This window comes from Alosa alosa, chromosome 11 (assembly GCF_017589495.1).
Source record: "Alosa alosa isolate M-15738 ecotype Scorff River chromosome 11, AALO_Geno_1.1, whole genome shotgun sequence".
In the NCBI taxonomy this organism is placed as follows: Eukaryota; Metazoa; Chordata; class Actinopteri; order Clupeiformes; family Clupeidae; genus Alosa; species Alosa alosa.
In genome coordinates this window covers 9,372,766-9,399,651 of record NC_063199.1, presented here as the reverse complement: position 1 = coordinate 9,399,651, position 26,886 = coordinate 9,372,766, and the positions used below count along the sequence as shown (strand labels likewise).

Sequence of the window (26,886 nt, the reverse complement as noted above, 5' to 3'; positions counted from 1 at the left end):
AATCAATCTCCATTAGAGGAATTTCTCACTTGTAATAATGATCTGTGGAGGATAAAAAAAGATCTCATAACCTCCTATCAATGCCTCAGCACTTCCTGCTGCCCTGCTGCCCGGACATCTCAGGCACATTGTCTCAGTTCTCGAGCATAATGGCCGGCCATGACACTCTTGAAAGACTTTTTTGACCCTCTGGAGAGGCTTGCTCCTTTCAGCCTCTCGCCCTCTCTCCTCCGTCACCTGGGTTGCCGTGGCAATTGTCTTTCTGTCTTTCATGACAAGCACCATGTTATCACCTCCTGTCCTTCACTTGTCCTGCTAATACATGCTCCCCTCTTTGAGCTCGTCTTGAGCTGAATGGAGACCTGTCATTAAGGGCCCTTTACCGCTGAGGAAATGGTGGCATGGGGGGAAGGCTATGAGAGGAATGTTGATCTCTTCGACAGAGAATCAACTTGAAGGAGCAATGAAAGGCTGATGATCAGCTCGCTTGTCCTTTTTTTTGCCAAGGACTCGAAAGGGCCTTTGTCCTAAAGTGGAGGCTGGTCACAAACATACTGAAGGGTCTAACGTACTTGCCGCTGACACCCCGTCAAAAGTGCTATTGGAATATTCAGTGAATATCTCCTTAAATCGCCTTTCCAGACTCATTTTGTGACTCTTTCAGCTTTCCTTTTTCAGTGTGACTCCCTCATTGGATTCCTCTCTCAACTCACTTGCTCACCGTCAAAGACCTCTATGACACAGTGAAGACTGAACAAAGTAGGTGGATGTTTGGGGGGGGGGGGTATGCAAGATGATTGTTTGTTGGATTCTCTCCAATCGTCTGAAGTCTTTAATTTGTTTTGCAGAGAATAAGACAAAGATGGAAAAAAAAATCCATTGTTCACCTTCAAAAAGTGCTGCTGTTCTTCAGACTCAGACGATTGTCCAACTTGATCAATTCTCAATCAAAAAGCTGCACAAACTTGCCTCCTCCTCTCACAGTCCCCTCGGGATTCACCTCTCCTCACATTTTTGCTTTGAAAAAGTTTTTCAACTCTTCGTCAGGCACAGCGAGAGAGAGAGAGAGAGGGAGAGAGATTAGTGTGGACTCAGCCGAAACTGTCAAGAGTGAAAGGGTGGGAACAAGGAGGATCGGGCAGGAGGAGGAGAGCAACTGTCAGAAGGCACATTACCGGGGTTACGGACAGCCGATGAGAGTGCGTGATGGAGTGATCTCTAATCACAGTGTTTGTGAGGAGTGGCCGCCGCCTCGTTACTGCCCCTAATTAAGATTCCCATCAGCCCTCGCCACCTCTGCCGCTGTTTTGACAGAGGCTGTTAGGCGTCTATCTTTTATCAACGGCTGGCTTGCGCTGAGGTCTTTTCAAACGCAGCCTACCTGTCTGTCTCGTATTGATTCTCAGGCACTCTCTCCTCAGTAGCGATCGCCTCTCTCTATTTGCTACATTTGACTGAGGGCTTCGACAAGCTTTGGAAAGAGATATGATTACCACCAATTATGGAGCCCTGTGTATGTCAGTGCACTAAATAACGTTCGAATCGACGGAATGCTCAGATGCCGAAACATCATCATCATCAACATCATCATTGTCATCATCCGCCGAGCAAGAGGCTATTTCCCACCTCCACTACCCCACCTCCATCAGCGGTCACCAGTCGCCAGTGCCAGGTCCGGCGGGGCAGGGGTCAAGACAGCTCGAGCCAAGAGGCCTCTGATTGAGCTCACCTCACCAAGACAGAGAGGCTCTCACACTCCCTCCCTGACAGCACAATCAATCCAGTGTTGTGTATTGATTGGCCAATATCACAGTTGCTTTCTAATGAAAGGGTAGGGAAGAGAGAGTGAGAGTGATTGAGAGAGAAAGAGAGAGAGAGAGAGAAGAAGAGAACATGGTGGTGGAGAGAGGGAGGGCTGGAAGGTGGAGCGAGAGGGCTGGAATTAGCTTTCGATTTGCTCCGGGGTCTGCTACTGTTGGGACTCTCATTTTGCCTCGCCACCTTTGTCTCTCTCTCTCTCTCTCTCTCTCTTTTCTCCTTCTCTTTCCCTCGTTCTCTCTCTCCCTCTCACACCCCTCAACACCCCTCTTGATCAATACTGCATCATCCAGAGTGGGGCCGGTAATTACACCAACCAGTTCTCCCCACCCAACACACACACACACACACACACTCTCATCTTCCCCCTCACCCCACCCTGCCCAAACCAGCACAAGCACAGAGATCCACACACATACAGAGAGACATGAGGGGGGAGAGGAGGCTCGGTTGGGGTGGGGGGGGGGGGGGGCATAAGGTCATGTAAAAGCTCAAGCCTGCAGAGCTGAAGGTGGCGGGCGAAGAAAGGATTCCCCGGCTTTGGCCCGGCCGCGTAGTGAGGCGAGGGCTTAGCTGAGACGCCGCTTTTTCCCCCCTCTTTTTTAATTACTGTAATTTTCCACCCAAGCTGGTGAGTGAGCTGATGGAGTGAGGCACTCTCCTCCCCGCTGTTCCTGACGGGGCCTGATGGGCCTTCAAATTATGCATTGACTCGGCCTGTTTCGCTCCTCCCTCAGTGTTTAGCGCTAATAACCTGTAGAGTCCACCCCCCCCTCATCTGTCTCTCTCTCTGTCTCTCTCTCTCTGTCTCTCTCAATGTCTGTCTGTCTGTCTATCATCCAAATCTCCTCCATCATCAACCCATCACTCCCATACAACCCATCACTTTCCACACAAACAAATGCTCACTTTACACACACTTTCAGACACACACACACACACACACACACACACACACACACACACACACACACACACACACAGACATTACACACACACAGACATTACCCCTGCTACGTCTCAGTCCATGATATTGGAGTGGTAATTACTTTGTGTGAAATCTCTACTGCTATCACAGTGTATTTTGTGTCTGCCTGTAAGGTTCTCTTTGCTCCTGGTAGTTGTGGCTGATTCGAGTGTTGCCGTTGATGTACAGGCAAAGTCCTTTTAGGCAAGTCCCTCCACTCGGCGGCCATATACCAACGTTTTAAGGGCACTCATCGGGCACAGTCTTTGGGTTGAACTGCACGTGCGCAAGGCTTCACGTCACCAATCTTGCTCCAGCGGCGAGATCACAACACATGATTGGTACGATGTCTTCACAAAACACCATATGATTGGCTCAATGTACCATATGATTGGCTCAATGTATTCACATGTCGGACGTTTTGCGAGGAAGGGGTGGGATATGTGTAGACAACGGCCATATTGGCGTGACAAACTAGCCCCATGCATTTCTATGGAGTATTTTGTGAGTGCTGTGTCTCCACATTAGAAAGTCTCTGGTACAGGTATCACATTTGGTCGAATTACTGACTTTCATGGGAACTGGTAAAGCAATGCCCGTGGAATTGTGTGAAGCAGCAGTTAGCTTTGTTTTCCATATAGAAGTGAACGCAGAACTTTGACAAAGTTCAGGAAAGAGGTGGTGACGTGTTGTGTTGGGTCCAGGAGAACAGGTGTTATCATGCTCCACGGTTCACTGTATCACCCCATGCTTCATTAGGCATCAACGTGCCGAGATATTTTCAGTGTTACCTCACTATGCTCTCCTTCCAGCGTGGGCTTGCTAATTGCCTGATGAGCTTCTCTCATCCTCCACAGTTTCACTTCCTCAACATAACACATGCATTGGAAAACAAGCATTTCACAAGAGTGGGGAAAGAGAGAGTGAATGGCAGACACAACAAGTAAGGTATTTGTTGTGCTGTTGTTTTTTTTTTATTTATTTATCTAGGGCTCTATTTATTAGGGCTCTGCCCTATTACAGGTTTCCGTCTTTGCCGCTGCGGTACAGAGATTGGAATGTTATGCATCACTGGCCACGAACGGCAGCCTCCAACTGTTCTCTCTGCTGCAGTCGGCGTGTCGACGCAGGAACAGACACATAACCCGCTAAACTGAGGGTGTGACTTCACAGTTTGCCTGAAAGGCCTGCGGTGAGAGACTACCGGCTTCACCGACAGCTTTTGTTTTTTTTTTGTGTTTTTTTGGGGGGATTGAGAGCGATGGAGGTTGGGATGGATGGGGTTCAGCTGCTCTTTTCCGCAAACTGCTCTGTGGTTTGCTGTGGCACTCTGTGGTGTGCAGTTGACATATGGAGATGAGAGAGTGAAATGGCAGCCAGTGAAATCTATTTATCGGTTGGGTCCTCTCCCTGCACAATGTGACTCCCACTCAGCACTCTCCTTGCTCCTTGAAAAAAGAGTCCAGCTACACGCTGTCCAAGTTAAGGAGACACGAGGTTCAAACTCGAAAGACCTGCACAGGTTTCGACGTCTCACGTCTTTGTTCCCTTCAGTGCAGGACAAGAAGGAACAAAAATAAACGGAGGCCTTTACTGTGTTTTCTTCAATCAATGTGCTATTTCTCCTGGTAGCTTCATTTTTGAGCATAGGGTCGCAGGGGATGGATGTCCAGGCAGAAAGCCTGATGAAGGGGCTGGGCTGCGGGCGCTGGGTGAGTCCACTGACAGGTTGATACTGTAGTGGCCTTTCAGCGCTCTCCTCAGAAAACAACAGCCCTGGGATGAGTTATTGACTTGTGTGTATATTATGCTTCTTTCCTGAGTCGACGTGGTTGTCAGTATAAATAATTGATTTTACACCATGACTGGTTGATTGATAATATTTGTTTTGTTTTTTCCATATAGAGCTTTTACTTTTCTGTTTTTCTTTTGTCAAAGCAATTTTCCCTTGTTGTCTTCTTTTACAAAGTAGGACCTTTAAGAGCATCTTATTTATTCCTACGGCAGACATTTGAAATTGACAGTACAGTAGAAGGATTTCATCAGCCTTACACATTCCACTATTACAGTTAGGCTACAGAAATTGTATTTTGTGTATTTTTTTTCATTCTCTGTCTTATTGAATTTGTTGGTTACAGTGGTTTTTTTTACTTTACTGGGACATTTCAATAGAGTTGCAGTTGATTCAAAAAGCATTTGTCTTCCAGCTGGAGTCTGTAGAGGCAAGCAGGACAGAGGATGTCACATCAAAGGAGATCCTCAGTTTCACCGGGACACAACGGGCAACGGCCAGAGAGAAGGTGCAGTTTATCTTAATTAATAAAGATGTGCTTTACTGTTGAGCTTAAACCCTTATGACCCCCTTACCTAATGAAGAGCTAAGACATACTGCACGTCAAATCATGCCCAATCTGCAGTGTAACATAACTCTTACACACCGGCTTCAAATTGTAACCTAAAATGCGGTTTTAAACGTAGACTATTGGCTCTTCTTAGGACAAACACACCCTACTAATGTTACACTTTTGCATAATAACAGTTATAAAACTGTATGGTATGTTTCTTTGGATAGTATGTTACTCCTCAGTACATTTTACACTCTGTAAGGGTGTGAGTGTTAGATGCCGCATCCAGTCTGGCCACAGCTCAATTAGCACTACAGCTCTTGACTGTAACTCACAAATGCTTAAAAGGAGACAGCTGCCTCCTGTCGGCTCTGCCAGGAAAAACCCTTTGATGCTGTAAAGTTTTCGCCGAAATCAGCCTCGCGCGTAGACAAGTCCGCCATCAATCCCCTCCACCTGATTGTGTGGCCGAGTGTTTTGTCTGCGCTCGCAGCGAGCCGAAGGAGAAACGGAGAGGCATTGAGTCGGGGGGAGGCCCTGTTGATCCTAGACGGAACCTCGTATGAATGCGGACGCGTTCATTAGCCCCTGTCCACTCTCTCTCTCTCCCTCTCGCTCCCTCCCTCTCTCTCTCGCTCTCTCTTTCTTTCTTTCTCTTTTGCTCTCTGTTTCTTTCACTTTTGCTCTGCTTCAGTGACTCCATACACATACGCTCGCAGCCGTGCACAAGAGCCCCCGTCTGAAAACGTAAGCGCTCTGGCCCCGGCACGTAAGCCCCTTCCGAAACAGCACTCAGCGCCACTCACAATGTGCTCACTGGTCTCCAAAAGAGTTGTGCAGATCATGAATTCACAATCTCAAAATGTAGAGCGCATTACGAAAGGCTGTTTGCGTGTCAAACGCTGATGGGACCTCGGCGTCCGTGTCTTTGTTTATTGTTGTTCCAAACGGTCTTGTAAAATGTCTATTCTCACAATAAGTGCTGCCTATGTCGACCAGTGTTCTAATGCAACGATTTGAGGAAAATATCTATTCACTCTGGGGACTGTTTCATATCACCACACAAAGGCTTGCAGACAGACAGTCGGTTCAGCATTGATTGTAAGCAGGGGCGGGGGGTATGTCATGCTTACAGGGAAAGACATCCTCTCTGTATCAGTTCATCTTCTCATCAAGAGTCAAGAACGCTTCAGGATAAAGCACTAACACAGTTGATAATGCTTGCACAAACACACACACACACACACACACACACACACACACACACACTCACCAACACTTACACAAACACGGACACACTGACCCACTCCCTCACCCATTCACACTGACCACGCTCCTGTCTCTCGTGATAAGCTTTTCACAGTTTATTATGGCTTGGCCCTACAATGTCTAATAGGTGTGAGAGAGATGCCCGGTCAGATTTTTCTCTCAGTCCTCTGACCTCCTGTATGTCTCTCTCTTCTCTCTCTGTCTCCCTTTCTCTCTCTCCCTCTCTCTCTCTCTCAGGCACAGGCTCAGATTAAGGAACTGGAGGATTGTCTGAGAAATCACCAGCAGCAGCTGTCCATCCTGGGCCGAATGGTGGAAGAAGAGTCTTCCAGCCCAGCAAGCAGCAAGTGGCCCCTGTCCCAGGGCCCCCCACTACCCCAGGGCCTCCAGCTCAAAGTAGAAATGTTTTCTTTTTCGAGAAACATTTTGTTTTTCTTAAAACGTTTTCTTTTTTTGTTCTGTTGAGTCAAAATCATACTTTAGTTTCCTTAAATATTTTTTGCCAAAATATATGCATTTTTCTCTGTGAAAAAGTCATAGAAGAGTTATACTTAAAGTAACAATGTGCAACAACTTGCCATTTTTTATGTATGATTTAAAGATCAACTTAGCTAGAGATCATACATTTTTGAAGGACTTGCCATGGTTAAGTCAGCGGGCTCTATTGAACCAGAGGCCCCATAGAGTGTGGTGTCACAGGTTTATTGCCAGTGTGTGGGGTGTTGCTCTTTGATGCCACCAGTTGTGTGTAAGCACAAGTATACAAGACAACACTGGACCTGTCCTGCTGTGCAGTGCCATTTTCCAGAAGACATCTTGGTCTACCTCTGTCTTTGTCTGTTTATATGTGTGTGTGTGTGTGTGTGTGTGTGTGTGTGTGTGTGTGTGTGTGTGTGTGTGTCCTCACCAAACTCAGTGGGGTTCAGGTGGGTTCAGGAAGGTCTGTGGGGAGTGGGGGGGGGTCTGTCATGCCCCCACCCTCCACATTCACTCTGTCATCCACAAGTGGCTCTGCAGAGGCCTGCCGCCCTGACCACTCTGGACACCTGCGGATACAGAACAGTTGTGACAGTTATCTCTGAGGTGTAGTCTTATAAACTGAATGAGTGAATAATTACAAATACTGGGCAAGTGTATGTCTGTATATATATGGCGACCAAACAGACAGATAAATATGGATGTTTATATAGAGCGCTAAATGAATGTAGGTACATTTTATGTATAATCGCTTTTCAAATAGTAATCCAAGTTACTGGTCCTGGAAAGATTTATGACCTCACATTCAGGGGAGTTCTATGTTTGCACGTTCATGAGGAGGTTGCGGCCTCATTAACCCCAGACAGGATGACCACCCGCCGACAGTCACAGGCCTTTTTACCTGGCCCTGGCACCGTCAGTGTCCTCCATGTGCCTAATCCCTCCTGACTGGCTCCGGAGGAGGCCGATCGGGCCAACGTGGGCCCATCTGACAGGCACGCAGCACAGTGTTAATGTGTGTGTGTGGGGTGTAGTGGGTGAACTTATCAAGAGGTGTCAACTGCCCTCTGTCCACAAACAATGCTCTTACAGTACTACACTCACATGTCTCATAGGCAAGGCATGAGGCATGATGAGCCACCAAGTTTGGTGCTTGGTGTTGTGTATAGTGTGTGTGTGTGTGTGTGTGTGTGTGTGTGTGTGTGTGTGCGTGTGTGTGTGTGTGTGAGATTGTGTTTGTGTATTGTGTGTGTGTGTGATTGTGTTTTCTGTGTTTGTGTTTATTTGTGTGTGTGTGTGTGTGTGTGTGTTACACTTGGTGGTATAGGCCAGGTGGGTACAAAATGGGTGTCTGGAGGGCTGTACCACTTGGTGCCCGGGATGGTGCATAGCAGCGTGCCATGCTGAGCTTCAGTGAATTAATAAATTGGCTCCAAACCCAGATTAGGCTATGTATTACCCATCTTTGTTAGGTTATACCCAGGGACACACATTTTATCCTTTATTGAAATTCAGATAATTCAGATGATTTAACTGCAGATTTTCATAATCTTGTAACAGTTGACCTTCTCTCCATATCACAAAAAAGCACTACAACAGTATATGCCTTAGTGTCATAATCAAAGTCATAATAACCCACTCTGCGGTGTGCTCTGGTCAGTCTCTATGACATGTATTGCGTGTTGTGATTTTCCACTGTGCCCATAGGTGTACCAGCGGGGCCGAGACTCAGGACACACACTGGTGTTTGTGAGCCGCGTTGAGCTTGAGAAGGGTACCCAGGGGGACGAGGAGCGCATGATGGACAGGGTGAGTGGACTCCCTCTCTCCATACACCACATCGCTAACACTGGCAGCCTGCTGTCTGCATGAATTCTACATGTGGTGCTATTTTAAACCATGCAATTTAGTTTCTTTGTTTTCCACTTGTAAAAGTTAAATTGACATTTTTATATTTGTACATTTAACATATTATATTTTACTTTAACATACTGTGTGCTGTTTGATTTCTTGTATGTCTCTACGGGACATTTCTTCTATGATGAGTTTCATGTCTGGATTATAGCACAGCTTGTAGTGTAGTCAGAAACATGGGGTGTTTTGGAGAAGGCTATCTGAACAAGTGATGTGCTCGGCTGGGATTTTGCTGCGAGGGAACCAGAAAGGTCACACCCTCACAGCTGATCCTCTATCTCCCCCTGCTGGCCAGAGTGTGCCTCTGCACAGCGGCCACTGGTCATTTTACGCTGCTGTGACTTCCACTCTCCATGTGATATTCCTGTGTTACAGTGACAGCTCTCACAAGATGTATCACAGGCTGTGACTTCTCTTTCTCTCTCTCTCTCTCTTTCTCCTCTTTTCTTCCCTCTCCTCCCTGCATGAATTCCTCTGAACATATTCCTCACTCGCCGGGATATATCTGGTGGGAAGGCTGGAATGTCTTTATATTCCTCACCTTCCCTTGTTTCTGTATGTGTGTGTGTGTGTATGTGTGTGTGTGTGTGTGTTTTACTGAGGTTGTTTGAAAAAGCTAAAAAGTCCTGCCACTGCGTGTCTCTTGCAGCTCTTGCAGGTAATCCTAGGCAGGCTCGGAGCTGGTGCCACGGGTAGCCCCTACGGCTGGAGCCTCTCCCCCGCGTGGATATGCGATGAGCAGGGTGAGGCTGTCCGCAGCCCCCTCCACCTCCAGAGCGGTCAGAGGGTCTGGCTGTCCTATGGGGAAGACCACAGGTTAGCCCTCTCTCTATCCCTCCTTCTTAGGATAACTATCATGCATTAGTGTGTTCCCTCTCCTGCAGACAGTTGGGGTTCACTCTGTTTTGGAACAGATTGGCTTAAAAACAGATAGTTCAGACAGTTCTCTCTGTTTCTGTCCACTCTATTTATTTTTCTTTCTCTCTCTCTCTCTCTCTCTCTCTCTCTCTCTCCCTCCCTCCCTCTCTCTGTCTTGCCTAAGTGGCAGTGCCGTGATGGTGTGGCGGCCCCCTCTCTTCATGTCTGAGTAGTCACTGTAATGATTGCAGATGGGCTCCCTGCAGGGGGTCCCTGGACCCAGAGCCCTGTCATTGTGGCAGAGGGGGCAGCCCCGACCCACCACAGCCTCCCACTCACCCCCATCTCCCACATCACCCACGCCTCCTCGCCTTAATTGAAAACGAAATTTCTGGCTAAATTGTGCATATCCGCAATTTTTTATTATTATTATTATTTTTTTTTTAATTATTTCGCGCCTCTGTCACCTGAGCCGTTCAGATGCCACTACATTTTAAAGAAGAAGAAGAAGTAATAACTCTTTCCACATTGGGCAGGACCACCTTGTGATCTTTACAGAGAAACTTCCGGAGCATACTCAGTCTGACTGTTGGTGCAATCCCATATAAATGGGATTGGGTGTAATTCAGTGAGGGAAAGGGGTGCAGTGGAAGGAGGTGGGGGTCGGGGGAGGGTGGTCGTGGTGGTGGGGGAGAGAATCATTCACCCATACTGATGGCTCACCCTAGAGATGGGTAGTATTCAACAGGGATTAATGATGATATGCTTATTGACTGGAATTAATGCCTCACAGTTTCCAACACATAGGCCTAATAAACAGAGGGGAACTGTATATCTGCAGGAGGAAAACAGGACGTGATGCAAAATTGTTGAAACGCCACTGATTCCAAAAGATTTTTCACTTCAACTAACACTCTCTCACTCTCATTCATACTCTAGTTGCGGTTGCACCTTCAGAAGTGTTGTATCCTAACACATTATTTAGCAAGCTCATGAAAACAAAAGTATATCTATTCAGTGGCATATTGAAAGTAATATCAAGGTGAATACAGAAGATATGTTTCCTTTTAAAATGACTAATTTTAAAGTAATTTATATACATAAATGTACAGTATTAATATCATTTTTTTTGTATTTATACTATTCATATTTCCCCATATCATAATTGAATCTTTATATGGATTACATTTAAAGATATACACAATATCAACATAAGTTTTAGTTCTGAGTCAAACAGATGTTTGTTTGTTAGGGGTATTGGCATGGGGACAATTTGCACTGCCATTGTTTTTTCAGTTTTTTTTTTATTTTATTTTTTTTTTAGAACATCATGTAACATTCAAATGGAGATACATCACTTTAATATTCCATTATGCCCAATATGTCACATTGTTAACAGTAAGTGTGAGAAAATCTCTTGATCAGAATCCCAGAGATATCTCACAGAAAGTCTGAAAGAAAGCGAGCTTGTTTGACATGATGGCAGAAGACACTGCTGCTGCTGCTGCTCTGCCTGCCACTGTGAGTGACAGCTCAAAACTAGGCTGCAAGGTGGGGTGTCTGTCTGAAGTGTGCTGTGGGATGAGCTGGGGGCCTCTAGGGGGTACTGCTCCCCACTGAGGCAGCATGGAGTCGGGCAGACGAGGGTGGATGGGGGATTGTAGCTCCACTGGGGGCATGGGGTAGCTGAGAGAGGGAGGCCTTGTGGCCCCCCAAGTGAGCAGCTGTGAGGAGGAGGCCCCCATCCCTGTCCCATAGCCTCCAGTCCAGCTGGCCAGCCATCCATGAAGCATTAGCAAGTGTTTGTCCCCGAGCTCCAGGGGTGTGTGGGGGCCGATGGTGGGGGGGTGGTGGGGGTGGGGGTATCCTCATCTTTCCTGCCCAAAGTTGTTCTCGCTCTCAAGACGTGTCGCTGTGGTCACAGCACGGCGTGTATGACCTTTCTACCCCTTTCTGAGGCCATGCAAAAATAAATAAATAAATAAATAGATAAATGCATAAATAAACAAACTGCTCATTCCAAGTGCATTTGAGTCCACTGTCCACTGGCTAGTCCATTGCTGGTAAGTGTGGTTTAGTGTTATCTTGAATGCCCGAACCGATATCTCCTGAGTGGCAGATAAAAACCCCTTTGCGATCGTGTGGCCCAGTGTCATCCTAGGGCCTGGGGTTGGATCAGAGGGATGACCGGGAGCTCTGTAGCCCCTGTAGTTTTGAGGGGAGGGGAGGGAAGTGGGTGTCTGTGGAAAGCTCCCCTTGATAACGCACTGCTCCCCTGGCTGGCCTAATCATTGTGCCTGGTGACGGCTGAGCAAATCTTCCACCACGGGAGAGGGGTTGGCAGGGTTAAACTCATTTCTCTGCCGACAATGAGACACACTAAATGAGCCCATTAGGCACACGGCACTCGTGTAGTGCAGTGGTGACCAAACGAGGACCAGCGCTCTTAAACGCAGGAAGGGGAAGGAGAGGGAGAGTGGGGGGGCAAAGCTTGACATGAGCTACTCTTGTAGCAGGAGTCCACCTTTGACCCCAGGGGGCGTAAGAGTCTTTGATAGGAGCCCATGAGGCAGGCAGTATATCATGACACTGGGAGATGGTAGAGCTGAAGTGACCTAGTCGAGAGAAATCATACAAGGCGAATAAAAAATGTATTAGTGGGGAAATTATAGTGATGTAACCCCCTCCTCCTCACACTCACACACCACCAACTCTGATAAGAATCTAAAGGTGTAAAGTAATTGTATTAAATTTGATCTTTTAAAATGCAATTTCCTCGGGAGCCCCATATGTGCCTGTCAGGCTCTTCATGTGAGTCAGATGAAGAAGTTGTCGGCGAAGTCCATTTCGGAGTCGGGAGTCGCCGTAACCGTTGGAGTTTGTGGGGGCAAATTATAATTAACGCAGTTAGTCTGCGGCAGTCCGAGATTGCCCTGCACTTTTCTTGTGATGTGCTTTGAAAGCTTGCGAGCAAAAAAAAAAAAGAAATGTTGAAATGTTCAAGCTTGAATGCACCAAAATCAAAGCTAATTTAGGACAGAGGTTCCACGTCTCCTCCAGCAGTTAATTAATACAATATTGTGCCTCTGTTTGATAGGAAATTGTAGTATTAATTAAATTAGCCTGCAATAGTAAGTATTAATGTCCTAATATTTCCTAATTAAGATTGTATCTTTGTAGGATTATGCTAATTCAATTAAAGGGGTTTCAGTATCGCAAGTATTTCTCTCATTTCTCAAATGAGGGAAATAAACAAAATCCTGAGAGCGAAGTAGACATTTAATTTAAAAGAGAACACAGTCCAAAATAATTCTGTGATGCTTGCGAACAGCATCATAAAAACCACTCTGCATTTTCTTAACATGTTTATTATGCCAGCAAGGACTCCCTGTGCTCTATCAGCCTCTGTGCTTCATGCACATGTACTGTTTCACACTACATACTGAGAGAAGGAAATCAATTTGTGTTGCATCTTCGCGATACACAAATGCAAATGTACATGTAAATGTGTGTTTGTCTTTGCCTCAGGCTGTCCAGCAGTGTCAGTAGTGCAGGAGTGCTCACTCTTTCTCTGGAGAAAGTGGCCACTGCAGTGGACGTGGATCATCAGGCCATTCACAAGACACTGCTGGATCCAGATGTAGACCATGAGAAGTATGCGCCCTTATTTTTCCAAAGGAGGTGGGAGTGTGATGGAGTCTTGGTGATGGAGAGGTGTTTTGCCACCATTGTTAAGGTCCATTACATGGACCTTGAGCAGAATTATTTACCCTGTTGTGCTCTCAGGTGTAGGAACCAGTTTCATTCTCAACATGTTTAGAAACATCTGGATGCAAAATTGTTGATATTTGCCCTTCACTTCCACTGAGAGCAACGGGCTATTTAATACATTGTGGCTGCAAACAAGCACCGTCACCCGCATGCCCTCTGATGAGAATGACCTCCACCCAAGCCATTACATCCATTAAGCAGCACATACAGGATGCACTGCAGGATGCTCACGCTGGCTAATTAAAGAGTCCACGGTCTGGAGAGCCCGTTTCTACTGGCTCATTGGATCTGTGGGGAATGAGATCATGACCAGTGGGCCTCGATTGACCCGTAGCAAGACCAGGGAGACACAATTGTGTGATGTAACTGTGTAATTGTCGTGTGACAAACGGCCCCATTCGTACACATGACTTCTGGACCATTTCAGACACGTGTAGATCATAGATGAGAGAGAGAAAGAAAGAGAGAGGGAAAGAGAGAGAGAGAGAAAGAAAGAGAGGGAAAGAGAGAGAGAGGGACTGTGAAATGTGTGTTTCCATGTGGGTATGTGTTGCCTTTAGAGTCTAACCTCCTTTTGCCATACTTCTCCTAACATCCTTCTGTTTTGTTTGTTTTGTTTTGCTGTAATATGTTCTGACTTTGTGTTTTATAATCTATCATAAATACAAAAAGCCTTGAGATAATCCATGGTCTTCATTGTTGAAGGTTTGGCATATGCTTATGTTCCACAGGTATCATGCCTCAGAGGAATTTCCAAAGAATCACACTGCTCACCCTACTCAGTGGTCCCTTGTTAAGACCTCTCCAGACACAAGTAACCACTACTTGCAACTTAAGGTACTTACTGATGAAGAAAACAACACAAAACATTCACTGTGAGCTACTGATATGCAGCTATTAAAAGTCATATCAATGTGTTTATGTAAATGGAACAGCCATAGAAATATTTAAACGTTACCTCTGTGTCATTTGTTTGGTTTCTTGTCTGTCTGCATGTTTATGCGGTGGAGGATTATATAGAAGCTACTAGACTGATTTCCATGATAGATGGTGGAGGTGTGAAGCATGCAGTAAGAACCTGTTACATTTTGGAGTGAATCTGAACTATGGGGCTGATCCACTTTTTTTAACATTCATGTTTCTGTCTATACTTTAACAAGTTATTTTGTTGTTCCCTTCACCCTGAACATGAATAAACTTGTGATGAAGTTTGCACAGTGATCTATATGTTCCAAAGCGGCAGCCCTGATAGTAATTGCAGTGTGCTGGCTAAACATACACAATGATGATGCCTGCCCACCCACTGTACATTAATTAGATACAATAGATACAGCTCAGCCTGGCATCAAATCCCCCATGGACACATCCCAGAGACCCCTGACAGAAATATCAACCTCTCGGAGACATGTAATTAAATGTGTGCTGCCTCACTGATGAGACAGAGAAAGAGAGAGAGAGAGAGAAAGACAGAGCCTCAGGCCTGTGCTTATTTAAAACTCTCTCCTGCCTCTGACCCCCTGCCCCACACACCATCAGCAGGTGCAGTGATTATTTCAGCTCAGTTGAGGTCCATAGGGGAAGAAGTGACCTGAAATCTTACAGCTAATTGCATGACATTAACAGCCAATCCCACATATAGAGCATTTGCTGATCAAGTGCATAGCTAATCTGTTCTGTAGGTGTCCTTAGGAGGAGAAGAGTGTCTGAGAAGTTCTGCTGTGAAATTCAGTATAAAAATGAATTTGTTTTTGAAAGTTTTTTTTTAATATCAACAGAGGACCTTCCTTCCTTGTTTTAGGAAAATCCAGCAGTGGTGTTTCTCCCGTCGGTCACTGTGGCAAAGCACGCCACGGCAGACGGGCCGACCGGGCAGACCGGTGGTGCAGAGAGCAGCTGGGTTTGGCCATCTTTGGCACATGTTTGGAGCATACAAAAGGTATAATTTACCTCCTCGTTAAATATGAAGCTTCCTTAATAATAAATAAATATATGAAAAAATAAATTAGCTATCAAATAAATAAATAAATAATCCTCACAAGAAAAGAATACATCACTGACTGAATCATTTGTTGAGAACTTGGCAAAGTGTGTGAAAACTTTGCTGAGTTCACAGTAACATTTGCGCAAACCACACCTGTATTTCAGGGAATTTTTAGACACTTTTGGTGTTGTTGTTGTTGTTGATGTCACTGTCAACGTTGTCACCGCTGTTGTTTTTGTCTGGCATCAGGTAAATTCCAGTTCACTAGCTGTGGATACACAGTCAGTGAGTCGGACGCAACAGCTTCTCTCCTCTCTCTCGCGCCCATCCGATACACCCCCCACACACACACACACACACACACAAACACACCCCAGTTCAATGGCGTGTGTGACAAGAAGCCCATCATTTTCTGGTCACGCTCATCTGGATCTGACACTTTCCCGCCCTAATTCCCCCCAGTTTTTCACAGCTTACTGAGCCTTAAAGCTGCCCAGTTCAGAGGAGGCCACTGAACGTCTTTTCCACATATTTACATTGTAGCGAGCATATACATTCCACGCCAGTAAAACAACAAAAAAACATGCCACATCATACCTTAGAATGCTACCCCTTCCATCTGACAGTTCTCTGTGAAGTAGGTTCATTGTGGGCTACTTAATTGCTTGTTAGGGGTGGGGTGGGGATGGGTGGGGCTCTTCAACAGCGGAGGTCCTTAAAACATGTCACTGGGACAGTACAGTATGAGGAACGGAAGGCCGTTTCGGGGGGAAAAGAAGTGTGAAATTGATGAGGTGAGTGTGACTGGGGTAGTGATATGAGACAGATAGTGGAGGTCAACTCCTAGTCTCTGCCGATAAGGCCCACATTATCCATCATCCCTTTCCCCTTCGCTGCACGCCCGCGGGTGAGGTAGGAGGGATCAGATCAGGGTGGAGTAGGGTGGGGGGGGGGGAAGGGGAGAAGTTCGTGTGAGCAAGTCCGAGGCGCTCAACTCAATTTGGCCGCAGACTCTTAATCGCCATAGATGACACCATTTTTCCGTGAGGAAAAAGAGGGAGCGAGCTTGCTTGAGTCATTTAATCAGTTCGAATGAACACGGTTAGCCGACGGAGCCAAGTCGCTCGGCCGCGCCGAGGCCCCCACGACTCTGAATTAGTCTAATGAGGAGCGCCGGGCTAGTCAGCGGCGGTGAAAGTCACACTGTGCGCCGAGTCAAGTTGGCTTTGGCTCTGCTGTTCACACCGTGGCGAGCTTGATTCGCCGGCGTGGGGGTAAAGCATTACGAGGCGGCGAGTTAACACGGCTGAGTGACCGACACCTCGGGGCCCGCATGAAACATTTTGACTTGTTTGCAGATAAAAGGGCCAACAACACTGGAACTGACATATGGAAAATGTGGAAAAGAGAGAGAGAGAGAGAGAGAGAGAGAGAGAGAGAGAGAGAGAGAGGAAGGGGAGAGGGATAACTAGCAGAGGCGCTGTTTATGCAATCAGCTCTGAAAGTTTTTGTCATCAACTGAGGAGGTTTTGCTTTTCTTAAAGTTGATGAGCGTACGAAATCTCATACCCTCTTGTCAGACACATTTTCTCACATTCGTACATATGTCCATTTCTACATCCAATTCTATATGATGTCCAGACAGGAGAGATTGTGAGCTGCGCCTTCCCTCAACTCTGCCTGGCAGCATCCCCTGTGCCAATCACACTAAGAGTCCCCAGTGGAGAAGAGACACAAGCTCACATGCTGCTCCTGCAAAAGAGGTGCCCCTCCTACACCCCATACACACACACACACACACACACACACACACACACACACACACACACACACACACACACAGCCTGCACTCAGCTAATAACACACTGCCTCACACCTCTCTGATATGTGCAATACACACCCCCTGCTGAGGGTGAGGTGTTGAGTCCAGTCGGTAATGCAAATTTCACTGTTCCTTAACAGGGAGATGGGTTGTCCATTTCAGCGGTGGAGGTTTGGTGAAAATGGCCACATCTATTCTGAGGTGAGCTCTCTCTGATGGCCCTGATTTAAATGAAAAAGTCAATCAATGAGCAAAGTGTCAATGAGCAAAGTGTAGTGAATGAATTAAGGGCCTGTCCACACGGAGACGCTTTTTAGGTTAAACGCAGAGGTTTTGCTTCGTCTTAGCCGAACGTCCAAACGAATCCTGTAAACGCACTGCCCGAAACCGCACGTTTCTGAAACCTGGTCCCAGAGTGGAAAAATCTGAAACCGTAGCCCGTTTGAATTCGTTTAGACAGCTTAAACCGCGACATCCTGCTTGCGTATCGATGATGTCATCGCCACACCTCAGCTGCCCTGGACTTGCACTTATAGTATTGCCTAACAATACTAGTTTTCATACATGACATTACCTACGATTACACTCTGTAAGATAAATATCACAACTGGAAGGCGCGCCGATAGCTTATGACTTGGTGGACTGAACACTGTTTTTCCCGGTGTTTTTTTTAAGCATTCTAGCTACTGTCAGTGACGCCGAGAGAACTTAAGTTATTAGGAAAGTGCGGTGTAAGTTTAGGCTACATTAATTTGTGCATAGTGCCAGTGTCATTCATTTATTTTACATGTCTTACAACATATATACATGCATTCACAGTCGAAAGTGAAATCAGATATAAGCATACAAAGGCGCTTTAGAACTCACGTTAAGCCGATGGTAGCACACTGAATGCAAATGCTTGGCGATTTGATGCAGGCAAGCGTATTGACTGTTACTAACAAAGGTTTTATAGCAATATTATAAATGTGGCGACAGAATAGCCTAGAACTTGGGTAAGCCTTGCGTTTAGTAGCCTAATTGCGGTGATAGCCAAAACTAATGTGAATCACGGACTATCCTACAACCAAAGAAAGTAAAGGTGATTAGTAGGCCTAGACGGGACTGCACCCTTGATTAGTAGGATTAGACGGGACTGCACCCTTCACAAACCGTAAAATAAAGTTTATTAGTTTTACAGTTGACTACAGTTGACAGTTCACCATCAGTCCACACAAACAATTCTGGTTTCCTTGCACTAGCCATTTCGTCGTAGCCTATTCTGTCTGTTTGTAAAGCGCAAGTTTTGGTCAATTTCTGTAAAGAAACAGTGCCACCTATAGGCCTGGGGTATGAAGTAACGTGTTGAGTCTTGTTGCGATGGATCCGTTTGGACGCAAATATTCTTGATACGGTTCCAGGGAAGACGGAGGAAAAAAAGATCGGTTTGGTACGTGTGGACTAGGCCTAAAGCTATGGTGTGGTGTGTCTGAGCGTTGAGCTGATCCATCAATGGCTTTTTAGCATCTTACTAATGATTTTAAAGTGGACATGCAACACTAGATGAGCAAATATCAATATTTTGCTTTGTTATTAATTTAACTTAGACTTTTAACTTTGTACTTTGCCCAGCATGTCATTCAGTAGGATGCAGCAGTGCTTCAGGATATGCGCTCTTCCTAAACCGCACGTGTGTGGTTGGTGACTTTTTTTGTGGACTCTTTTGTGATAACCGTCAAGGCATTTCATTTTGTTGCAAAGATGTGAATCTCTCTTTTGTGTACAACTTCAAATGGCTCTCACAGCATCCTGACTCAATTGCTCTCGCTGGGTTGAAGCTGTTCTGTGCACTCAAATACCCCCTTCACCCCCACAACCACCACATATGTCCTAACGATGCCCTTTGAACTTTGACCCCCTGCCCACAGGCGCTCTCTGAACTGACGCTGACCTACCTGCAGGAGGAGTGTGGATGGGCAGAAGTGACCCCCCAGCACCAGGGGGCAATAGAGAGACCCCGGGGCAGAGAGGGGGCAGACGGCCGTGCTTACCCAGAGGTGGGCACCAGCGGAGAAAGCCACGAGCCAGGGCAGGGGTCATCAGCGTCACCCTCACAAAACACACTCACACACTCACACTCACAGTCAGGGGATGAGCCAGACACTCACACACATGCACCCACACACACACACGCACACACGCACACACACACGCACACACACACTCACAGTCAGGGGATGAGCCAGACACTCACACACGTGCACCCACACACACACACACACACACGCACGCACACACACACACACACACACACACACACACACACACACACACACACACACACACACACACACACACACACACACACACTGATCCATTTATACCTTACTCAGCTAGACATGCGTGCAAACACTCGCACAGGAAGAAGCGTGCACACACACCACACACATAAACATACAAACACATACATACATTCTAACTCACAGGTTTTTTAAGCCTATACACACATCCCCATAGACAGCTCTACACAGACATTATGACATCTATGTCATCCTACAAATATGCCTCACAGTTGTGATGACCATTTTTATTTAAAAAAAGAAAAAAGAGGAACTGTGGGATTCCACAGGTTTCCCATTTGGTTTTGGTTTTATGCACATCAAAATGGGCAAGCATGTCATCTTTGTCAAATCAAAATTGTTCCTATAGCCTTTACTGTACGTTCTGTTTTTCTCTCTTTCCTCCCTCGCTCCCTCTCTCCCTCGCTCCCTCTCTCCCTCTCTCCCTCTCTCTCTCTCTCTCTCTCACCCCTCTAGCCGATTGAGGCAGCACCAACAGACAGTCCATGGGGAGAGGCAGCCAGTCAGGGAGCCCAGCTGTCAGTGGCCCTTCTCAGGCAACACAAAGGCAAACAGGCGCCGGTCGCGGCTCAGAGGTAGGCCACTGGCAAGCCTCACGGTGACCGTTCACTGTCATAAGAGGATTTCTCTCTTATGTGGGACTGTTTCCCCTATCTTTTCAAAATAGTACCTCACGGTAAAAGCCCTGAAGTCTTCTTATGAAAGAGAGAGAGAGAAAGAGAGAGAGAGAAGGCTGTGTGTTTAATAATACATACCCTACAACTGTGTAATATAAAAAGTCAACATTTAAATTTGACCAGTAATCAGTAAAAAGTGAAGACATGGGTGGGATCAGTTCTTCATTCAGAGGCCACATAACATCTCCTCTCCCTTCTGACTTGTAGTCCCTTAGAGATGTGTCAGGAATACTCCATCACTTGTCACTAAGTCCCAACAGATTAAGTAGTGATACTGTATGGGAATAATGAGTGTGATGTGTGAGCATTGGCCTCTCTCAACCTCATTATGCTAATGCGATAGAACTTTAAAATGCATCCATGCCACTCGTGTTGACTAGAGATCACGCTCCGCGGTGCGTGTTGCTGGATACGTTTGCACCGAACACACACACCAATACGGAGACAGACACAGAGACAGACACACACACACACACACGCACACACACACACACACATTTGCAGTTTTTTCCCCAGCCATGTTTTTCTTCGCATATCTGCCTCTTTAATGCAATTTAACAATTTCACATTTGCCACTTCACGACTCACCGCAGACCCCTGTGTTAAATCAGGACGCTTTCAGTGCGCACTCAACAAGTAAGCTAGTGAGGTGCTAGTTAGCTAAGAGTGCACACACAGGCCTGTGCAGTGCGGCCTGCGCAGTGTGGCGTGCTAATGTGCGCTAACGGACGCAGCGCTGCTGAAGAGCACTGAGCACAGGAGGCCAGGAGATGAGGTGTAACGTAATCTCCTCCCTCGCTTAACCCAGTTTGCATTGTGTGGGATCTGTGCATGAGGCAGGATGCGATTCTAAAAGCAGTGGCAGAGGCATTGTGGTGTGACAGGAAACTTCAAAAGATGGAAGTTTGAATGGCTTTTTTTCTTTTGCAAGCAACTCAGCGGAACACCTTCTTCCTCTAGACGATTCAGTCTAATTCAGTCTGCTGTGTTGATGCTTCAAAGGATTTAGTCCAGCATGATCTCATTTGGAATTTTAAGAAATGCAGGTGCAGCATTTCTGAATATTGATGAAGCTCAAAAACAGACCATGCTGCTATTCTTTTGGTCAACGTTCTTTAGAACGTTTTTTCATCAAGTGTAAAATGATAAATACCAGTAATGAGGTTCTGATACAATAGAGTGACTAAGTGTGAACAGTGGTCATTTTTCCCTTGATATATCTTTCTTCACCCATGTTGATGCCTTCTTCCTCTTTCAGATAAGCAAGGAATCCTGGCTTTGTAATACGTAATCCCATCTCAGCTACCACGTCTGTATTTATTTTATTCCCATTTAAATAGCTTTTGAAAGATGTATTTGGCCAGATTGGCCTATAATACTAATGCCAATCTCAGTGATGGCAACAATGAGATGCCCTGTGTCCAGACAGTACATGTCTTCCTATGAAAGTACACCTATTCCTTCTGAGTTTGTGAAATGATTGTTATATTACTGCTATTAGAGGCAGAAAGAAATGAGAAGAGAGCAGGAAGGGTCAGAGAAGCTCTATAGATCTGTTTTGAATGTGTTGGTCGATCAATTGGACTACCTCACATTTCCCTATCCCATTTAATGGGGGGTGTGGGGTGGAGGAGGAGGAGATGGGGGTGCGTTCTGAGGAGGGGATGCCCAGTCAAGCATGCGTGCCGGGCCCGTCACCCACTGACCTGTGACAGAGAGGCCCGTCAGCCTAACCGCTTGTGACAGGCCCACTCCGGGCACATCTGCGCCAGGGCGCCTGTTGTTTTCCCACTGGTGACGGTGCGGAGGCAGCGGAGGCTGCGGCAGAGAGCAGCAGCAGCAGCAGCAGCGGCGCCACAGGGGGAGGATAGATGGGGGGAGGGGGGGCGCATCCTGCTCCACCTCCCCAAACAAAAAACACCCATCCACCCTTTCAAAAGTGCTTCCAGGCAGGAGGAGGAGGAAGCAGTTGGCCATTTGTGATTTGAAATTGGACTCATTGGTTGTGAAAATGTAGTTATTCACTTCATCCTGACTATGAGTAGAAACACAGGTTTACAGAGAAGTTAGTTGCAAAAAGTCCACTGACTTTTAGTCCACACAAAGCGCATGCTGTGTCTTGCCATATTAGTGGAATTTATTAAGCAATTCCTCTTATCTGGTAAACATCACTCTTCCAGGCCCTGGAGTCAACCGATGACAACATTTAAAAGGAATAAAAAGTTTAATGATGAAGTAAAACAGTGCATGATAATGTCAACACACAGATAGACAGTGCAGGGCAGTAGTTCTGCTCCAAAAGAGTTTTTTAAAGATACTCAAATTTATGCAGCTACAGATTATAGTCATCTACTGGGAAGTGAATGGCATGAAAAAGTTCAAGTAAGACATTTAAAGGCAAACAGAACTAAAGGCTGCTTTTGACATGGTACAAAGAAGCCAAACTGGTGCTCTGAATACTGATGCTGTTGTATCTGAAAGTTTCTCGTATTGATGCATTTAACCACAATTTGGATTGCACCTGCTTTTAAAAGGTGAAATTCAAAGTTTCAATTCTAACTCAAAACGTATGCTGTCACCTGTAGTTTTGATACATACTCCTATACTTCCATACTAATGTGTTTCTGTTCACTTTTCTCCTCCCATGTTTTTGCCTTCACCTCCCACTTCTCCCTTGACCTTCCCCTGAATGCATATGCATGAGTAAACCTCCGACCCGCTCGGCTAATCCCTAACCCTGAATGTGACTGGGGCCATGTTAGCCTTTAAAAAGCTTATTATAGCCCTGTCACACACTCCTTCCCCCAAAACACACTCTCTCTCACACACACAAACACAGTGGCACTCACATACATACACAGAATGCAGAACATGTTCATTCACAAGAGCACAGACACACAAAGCATGGTTTTTTTTTGCATGTTTAGCCCTGATTGGTCTATAAAGCATAGGAAATGCTATACTTTCATTCCCATTTCAAGTTACTCCATCATTAAATCCAATTAGGTGGGAATGGGTTTTGAACTGTTGTATTGCTCCTTCCCAGTAGCATCTTAAAATGTATAGATTTTGGTGAACCCAGTGTTCTTGAAACACTGTCACACACACACACACACACTCCACACGTTTGTGTGCGAACACACTTCTTCGTGCCACGCAGCATTCATCAAGCACATCCTGACCCTTGCTTTCCGAGCCTCCACCCCACCCCACCCCTCCTTGCTCTCCATACTAATGATGCGGCGGCTCCATTATTCCCATCATCACCCCGCCGCCTCATGTCTTACTGAGCAGAGCTGTCTTTCATCTCCTGCGAGGACCTGTGCCGCACGCGCACACACACACACACACACACACACACACGCATGCACAGACACACACACGCACACACACTCACACATACTCACTCCCCACTCCTCAAGAAAAACCAATTTGCTCTTTTGATGCCTCTCGTTGTCCCATCTGAGCTGCTGCTTGTGCTGCTCTTGCTGCCGCGGCCATGGCGGCGGCCACCTCTGCTGTCTCTGTGCCTGATCGCCGGAGTTCAAGCTAAACGCATGGGGCCCTTTGAAGCGGCCCTCCACAGATGTGGATTGGCTGGCTTTCAGAGTGTTTCAGAGGGCAGGATTAGTCAGTTTATTTAGTCTTACTCAGTAGGCTGGGGAATCGTTCGTATCATATCAATGTGCATATCAAAGTCCTCAACGTCAGTGTGTTTTGAAGTTGTTCTAATACTCTTTAATTAGTGCCTTATAAAGCTTATTGCAGGGACTTGGAAATTATGGTAATGAAGGTGATATGAAGGACGTGAAACATCAACAAAGTATCATCATAACAAATGTTAATGCTAACTTATTTTGTAACTTAGTAATTATCTCTAATGCATTTGAGTATGCTAAGCATCATGATGAAGGTAAATAAAAATGAATTGTGATGTGAAGCGTAGGATCGTGACTTATCATAGGTCATTTGTGGTCAGTTTTTCTTGTGTCAATGATTTGTCATTAGAGAGATAAAAAGAAAGACGAGATGAGGACACAGTCTTGGTAGCTTGCATTACGGTTGCATTATGTTCTTAATTGAACTGGGTGTGTGTGTGTGTGTGTGTGTGTGTGTCTTTGTGTACATGTCCTGTAAACTATGTTAAGCTTGTCTTCCATAGTTGTCATCCCACAGAGTAAAATCGTTTTCCTTGGTAGTTTCATTGGACGGTTTTGCTACCAGTCTGTTTTACCGCATTAATGGCCTAAATGCAGCAGCAGCGCTGTCCATACGACGCGGCCTGAGCCTGGAGCCCAGCAGTGGTGGCGCTGCCAAGTCTGGTTGTTACTGTCAGTCCATTTAACCAGCTTTTCTGCCAGCGCCCACTCACAGACACACATGTGTAATTGATGGGTCTCTGCCGGGCTCCAAATAGCTCTGCGTCCAAAAAAAAAAAAAAAAATGGATAACAGGTCCACAGGTTGTGGTGGGATTTCAGACACACTCGTCTCCATGCTACTTTTTTGACGTCCATAAAAAGAGGGATGGATAGCAGGAGAGGGGGGGGGGGGCAGTGTTTGAGGCTGTCCTCCGACACACACACACACACACACACACACACACACACACACTGACAGGCCATTGTGGGCTGAGAAAGAGCTGGCACTACAGATGTCGCCTTTACTGCCAGACAATTGAGCAGTGTGGTGAAACACAGAGGGATGCCATTGGAAAAGTACCTCTGAGGAGCAGCTAAGCTGTACACACACCAACTACCAAGTTAATAGATTTGGTAGCTGTAGCCTACTATAGGACAACTACAAGACAAGGAAGTCCTAATGAAGTGATTACATCTATTGTAAGGGGGATTCTTTATGAATGTTTTGTGTAATGCTCGTTATTATTTTAAAGGTGATGCAGTCTGTAGATGTGGCCTTTGGCATCCTCTGACCTTGATTTTTATGATGACAAACATGGAGTTGCAATGGATGTGGAATTGATTTAGTCATCACTTATTTTTCTTTTTTCCTGTGAGCCTAATCGTCTAACAATCTTGACTGCATCTGTGCAATTTTGCTGTGCTTTGGGTTTTTTTCACTGTATGCAGGACAGGTCAGTTTAGGTTCATTCTGGTCTGATAATTCTGTTCTGTTTTTCCATTTTGTTTTCTGTTTCTCTCTGTTCTGTACAGTATTTTTTACATTTTGAAGACTTTCACAGTAGGCTTTCAGGAACCAAGGTGTTTTTATTTTGTGTTTCATTGCTCTACCCTGACCAATGCGGCATTTCAGGGCAATATTTTTATTTATTATGGTGTGCTGTTGACAGTGGGATGGAGGAGGTGAATATCTGTAGTGTGAGTATGTGGAGAGGTTCACAGTCAGACAGGTCAGCGGTAGGGTGGACAGGAGGCTGTGGAGGGACAGCTGAGAGGAGCTGACCCTGTGGCCCGACACTGCCAGCATGGAGCTCCATCTCACCGTGTGATAGACAGCACACACACCCCTGATCACTTTAGCCTGTCCTTTTAGAGTGTTTTGTCAAGTATACACACACACACACATACACACACACACACACACACACACACACAAAACACCCTGCCCACATACACACACACACACACACACACATACAGAGAGAGAGAGAGAGAGAGAGAGAGAGAAACAAACACACACACACAGACACACATCCTCCGGATCACTTTAGCCTGTCCTTTTAGAGTGTTTTGTCAAGTACACACATACACACACACACAAACCCCCCTGCCCACACACACAGATACACACACACACAGAGAGAGAGAGAGAGAGAGAGAGAGAGAGAGAGAGAGAGAGAGAGAGAGACAAACACACACACACTCCCACTTCCTCAGCTAATGTTAATTAAAAGCTGTCTGTGTGACAGGCCCCATATAGGTGGAGGACACCCCCTGCAGAAAGAGCCCTTGGTCTCCCCTCATGCGTAGCCTGCATGGAACATTCAAGCAGCGAAATCGAAGGCCAGGCCAGGGACATGACACAGAGTTACGGACACGGTGTCCAGGATTACTCTGAGTCAGGTCGGCCATGTCGAGCTGTCAGCTAATGAAACAGAAGACATCATCTCGCACAAGTGTCTTTGACCCACCCCCTGCCTCTCACTCAAACTCCCACAAACCCCCTGGCATTGATCAGCGGGGCCATTTTCTAGTCAAGCGCCGAGGGCGGCCAGGTGCACATCCGCTCGGGGGAGCAGCAGGTCACAGTGGACCCATGGTTGGGGGAGTGCTGAATACAGCAGCGGTCATGTGTTTCTGGAGATTTGGATGGTTGTATAGGTACATACCAAAGATTCTAGAGCTCTGTTCTAGAATCTTTGGTACATACTGCATAGATGCAGAATACATTGTGGGAATTAGCAGGAACTGTGTCTATGCCTTCGTATAAGTTGGTATTGGATTCCCAGTGGCGCAGCGTACGTGTGTGACTCTGTGTGTGTGTGGTTGTGGTTGTGTGTGTGTGTGTGTGTGTGTGCTGCACCCACTGAAGCAAGCACCCCATGCTCAGTGGCATTTCCCAAATGTGCCCCAGCTGGGGGCCGCCACTGCACTGTGAGAAACTCGTGCACACACACACACACACACACACACTGTCTCACAGCAAGGGGTACAACTTTTATCACACA

At 46.2% G+C, this 26,886-nt stretch overlaps 1 protein-coding gene across 1 annotated transcript in view; it reads left to right on the top strand.

Moving 5' to 3' along the window:
* LOC125303419 (doublecortin domain-containing protein 1-like) overlaps positions 1-26,886 on the top strand; it is a 73,743-nt gene that overhangs the window by 28,741 nt on the left and 18,116 nt on the right. Inside the window, exons 8-18 of the mRNA XM_048257178.1 lie at positions 4,993-5,085; positions 6,637-6,795; positions 8,584-8,685; positions 9,440-9,606; positions 13,177-13,302; positions 14,151-14,256; positions 15,218-15,355; positions 17,042-17,163; positions 17,363-17,423; positions 19,130-19,258; positions 20,018-20,136. Of these exons, the coding sequence (XP_048113135.1) occupies positions 4,993-5,085; positions 6,637-6,795; positions 8,584-8,685; positions 9,440-9,606; positions 13,177-13,302; positions 14,151-14,256; positions 15,218-15,355; positions 17,042-17,163; positions 17,363-17,423; positions 19,130-19,258; positions 20,018-20,136 (1,322 nt within the window). The remainder of the gene's footprint in view (positions 1-4,992; positions 5,086-6,636; positions 6,796-8,583; positions 8,686-9,439; positions 9,607-13,176; positions 13,303-14,150; positions 14,257-15,217; positions 15,356-17,041; positions 17,164-17,362; positions 17,424-19,129; positions 19,259-20,017; positions 20,137-26,886) is intronic.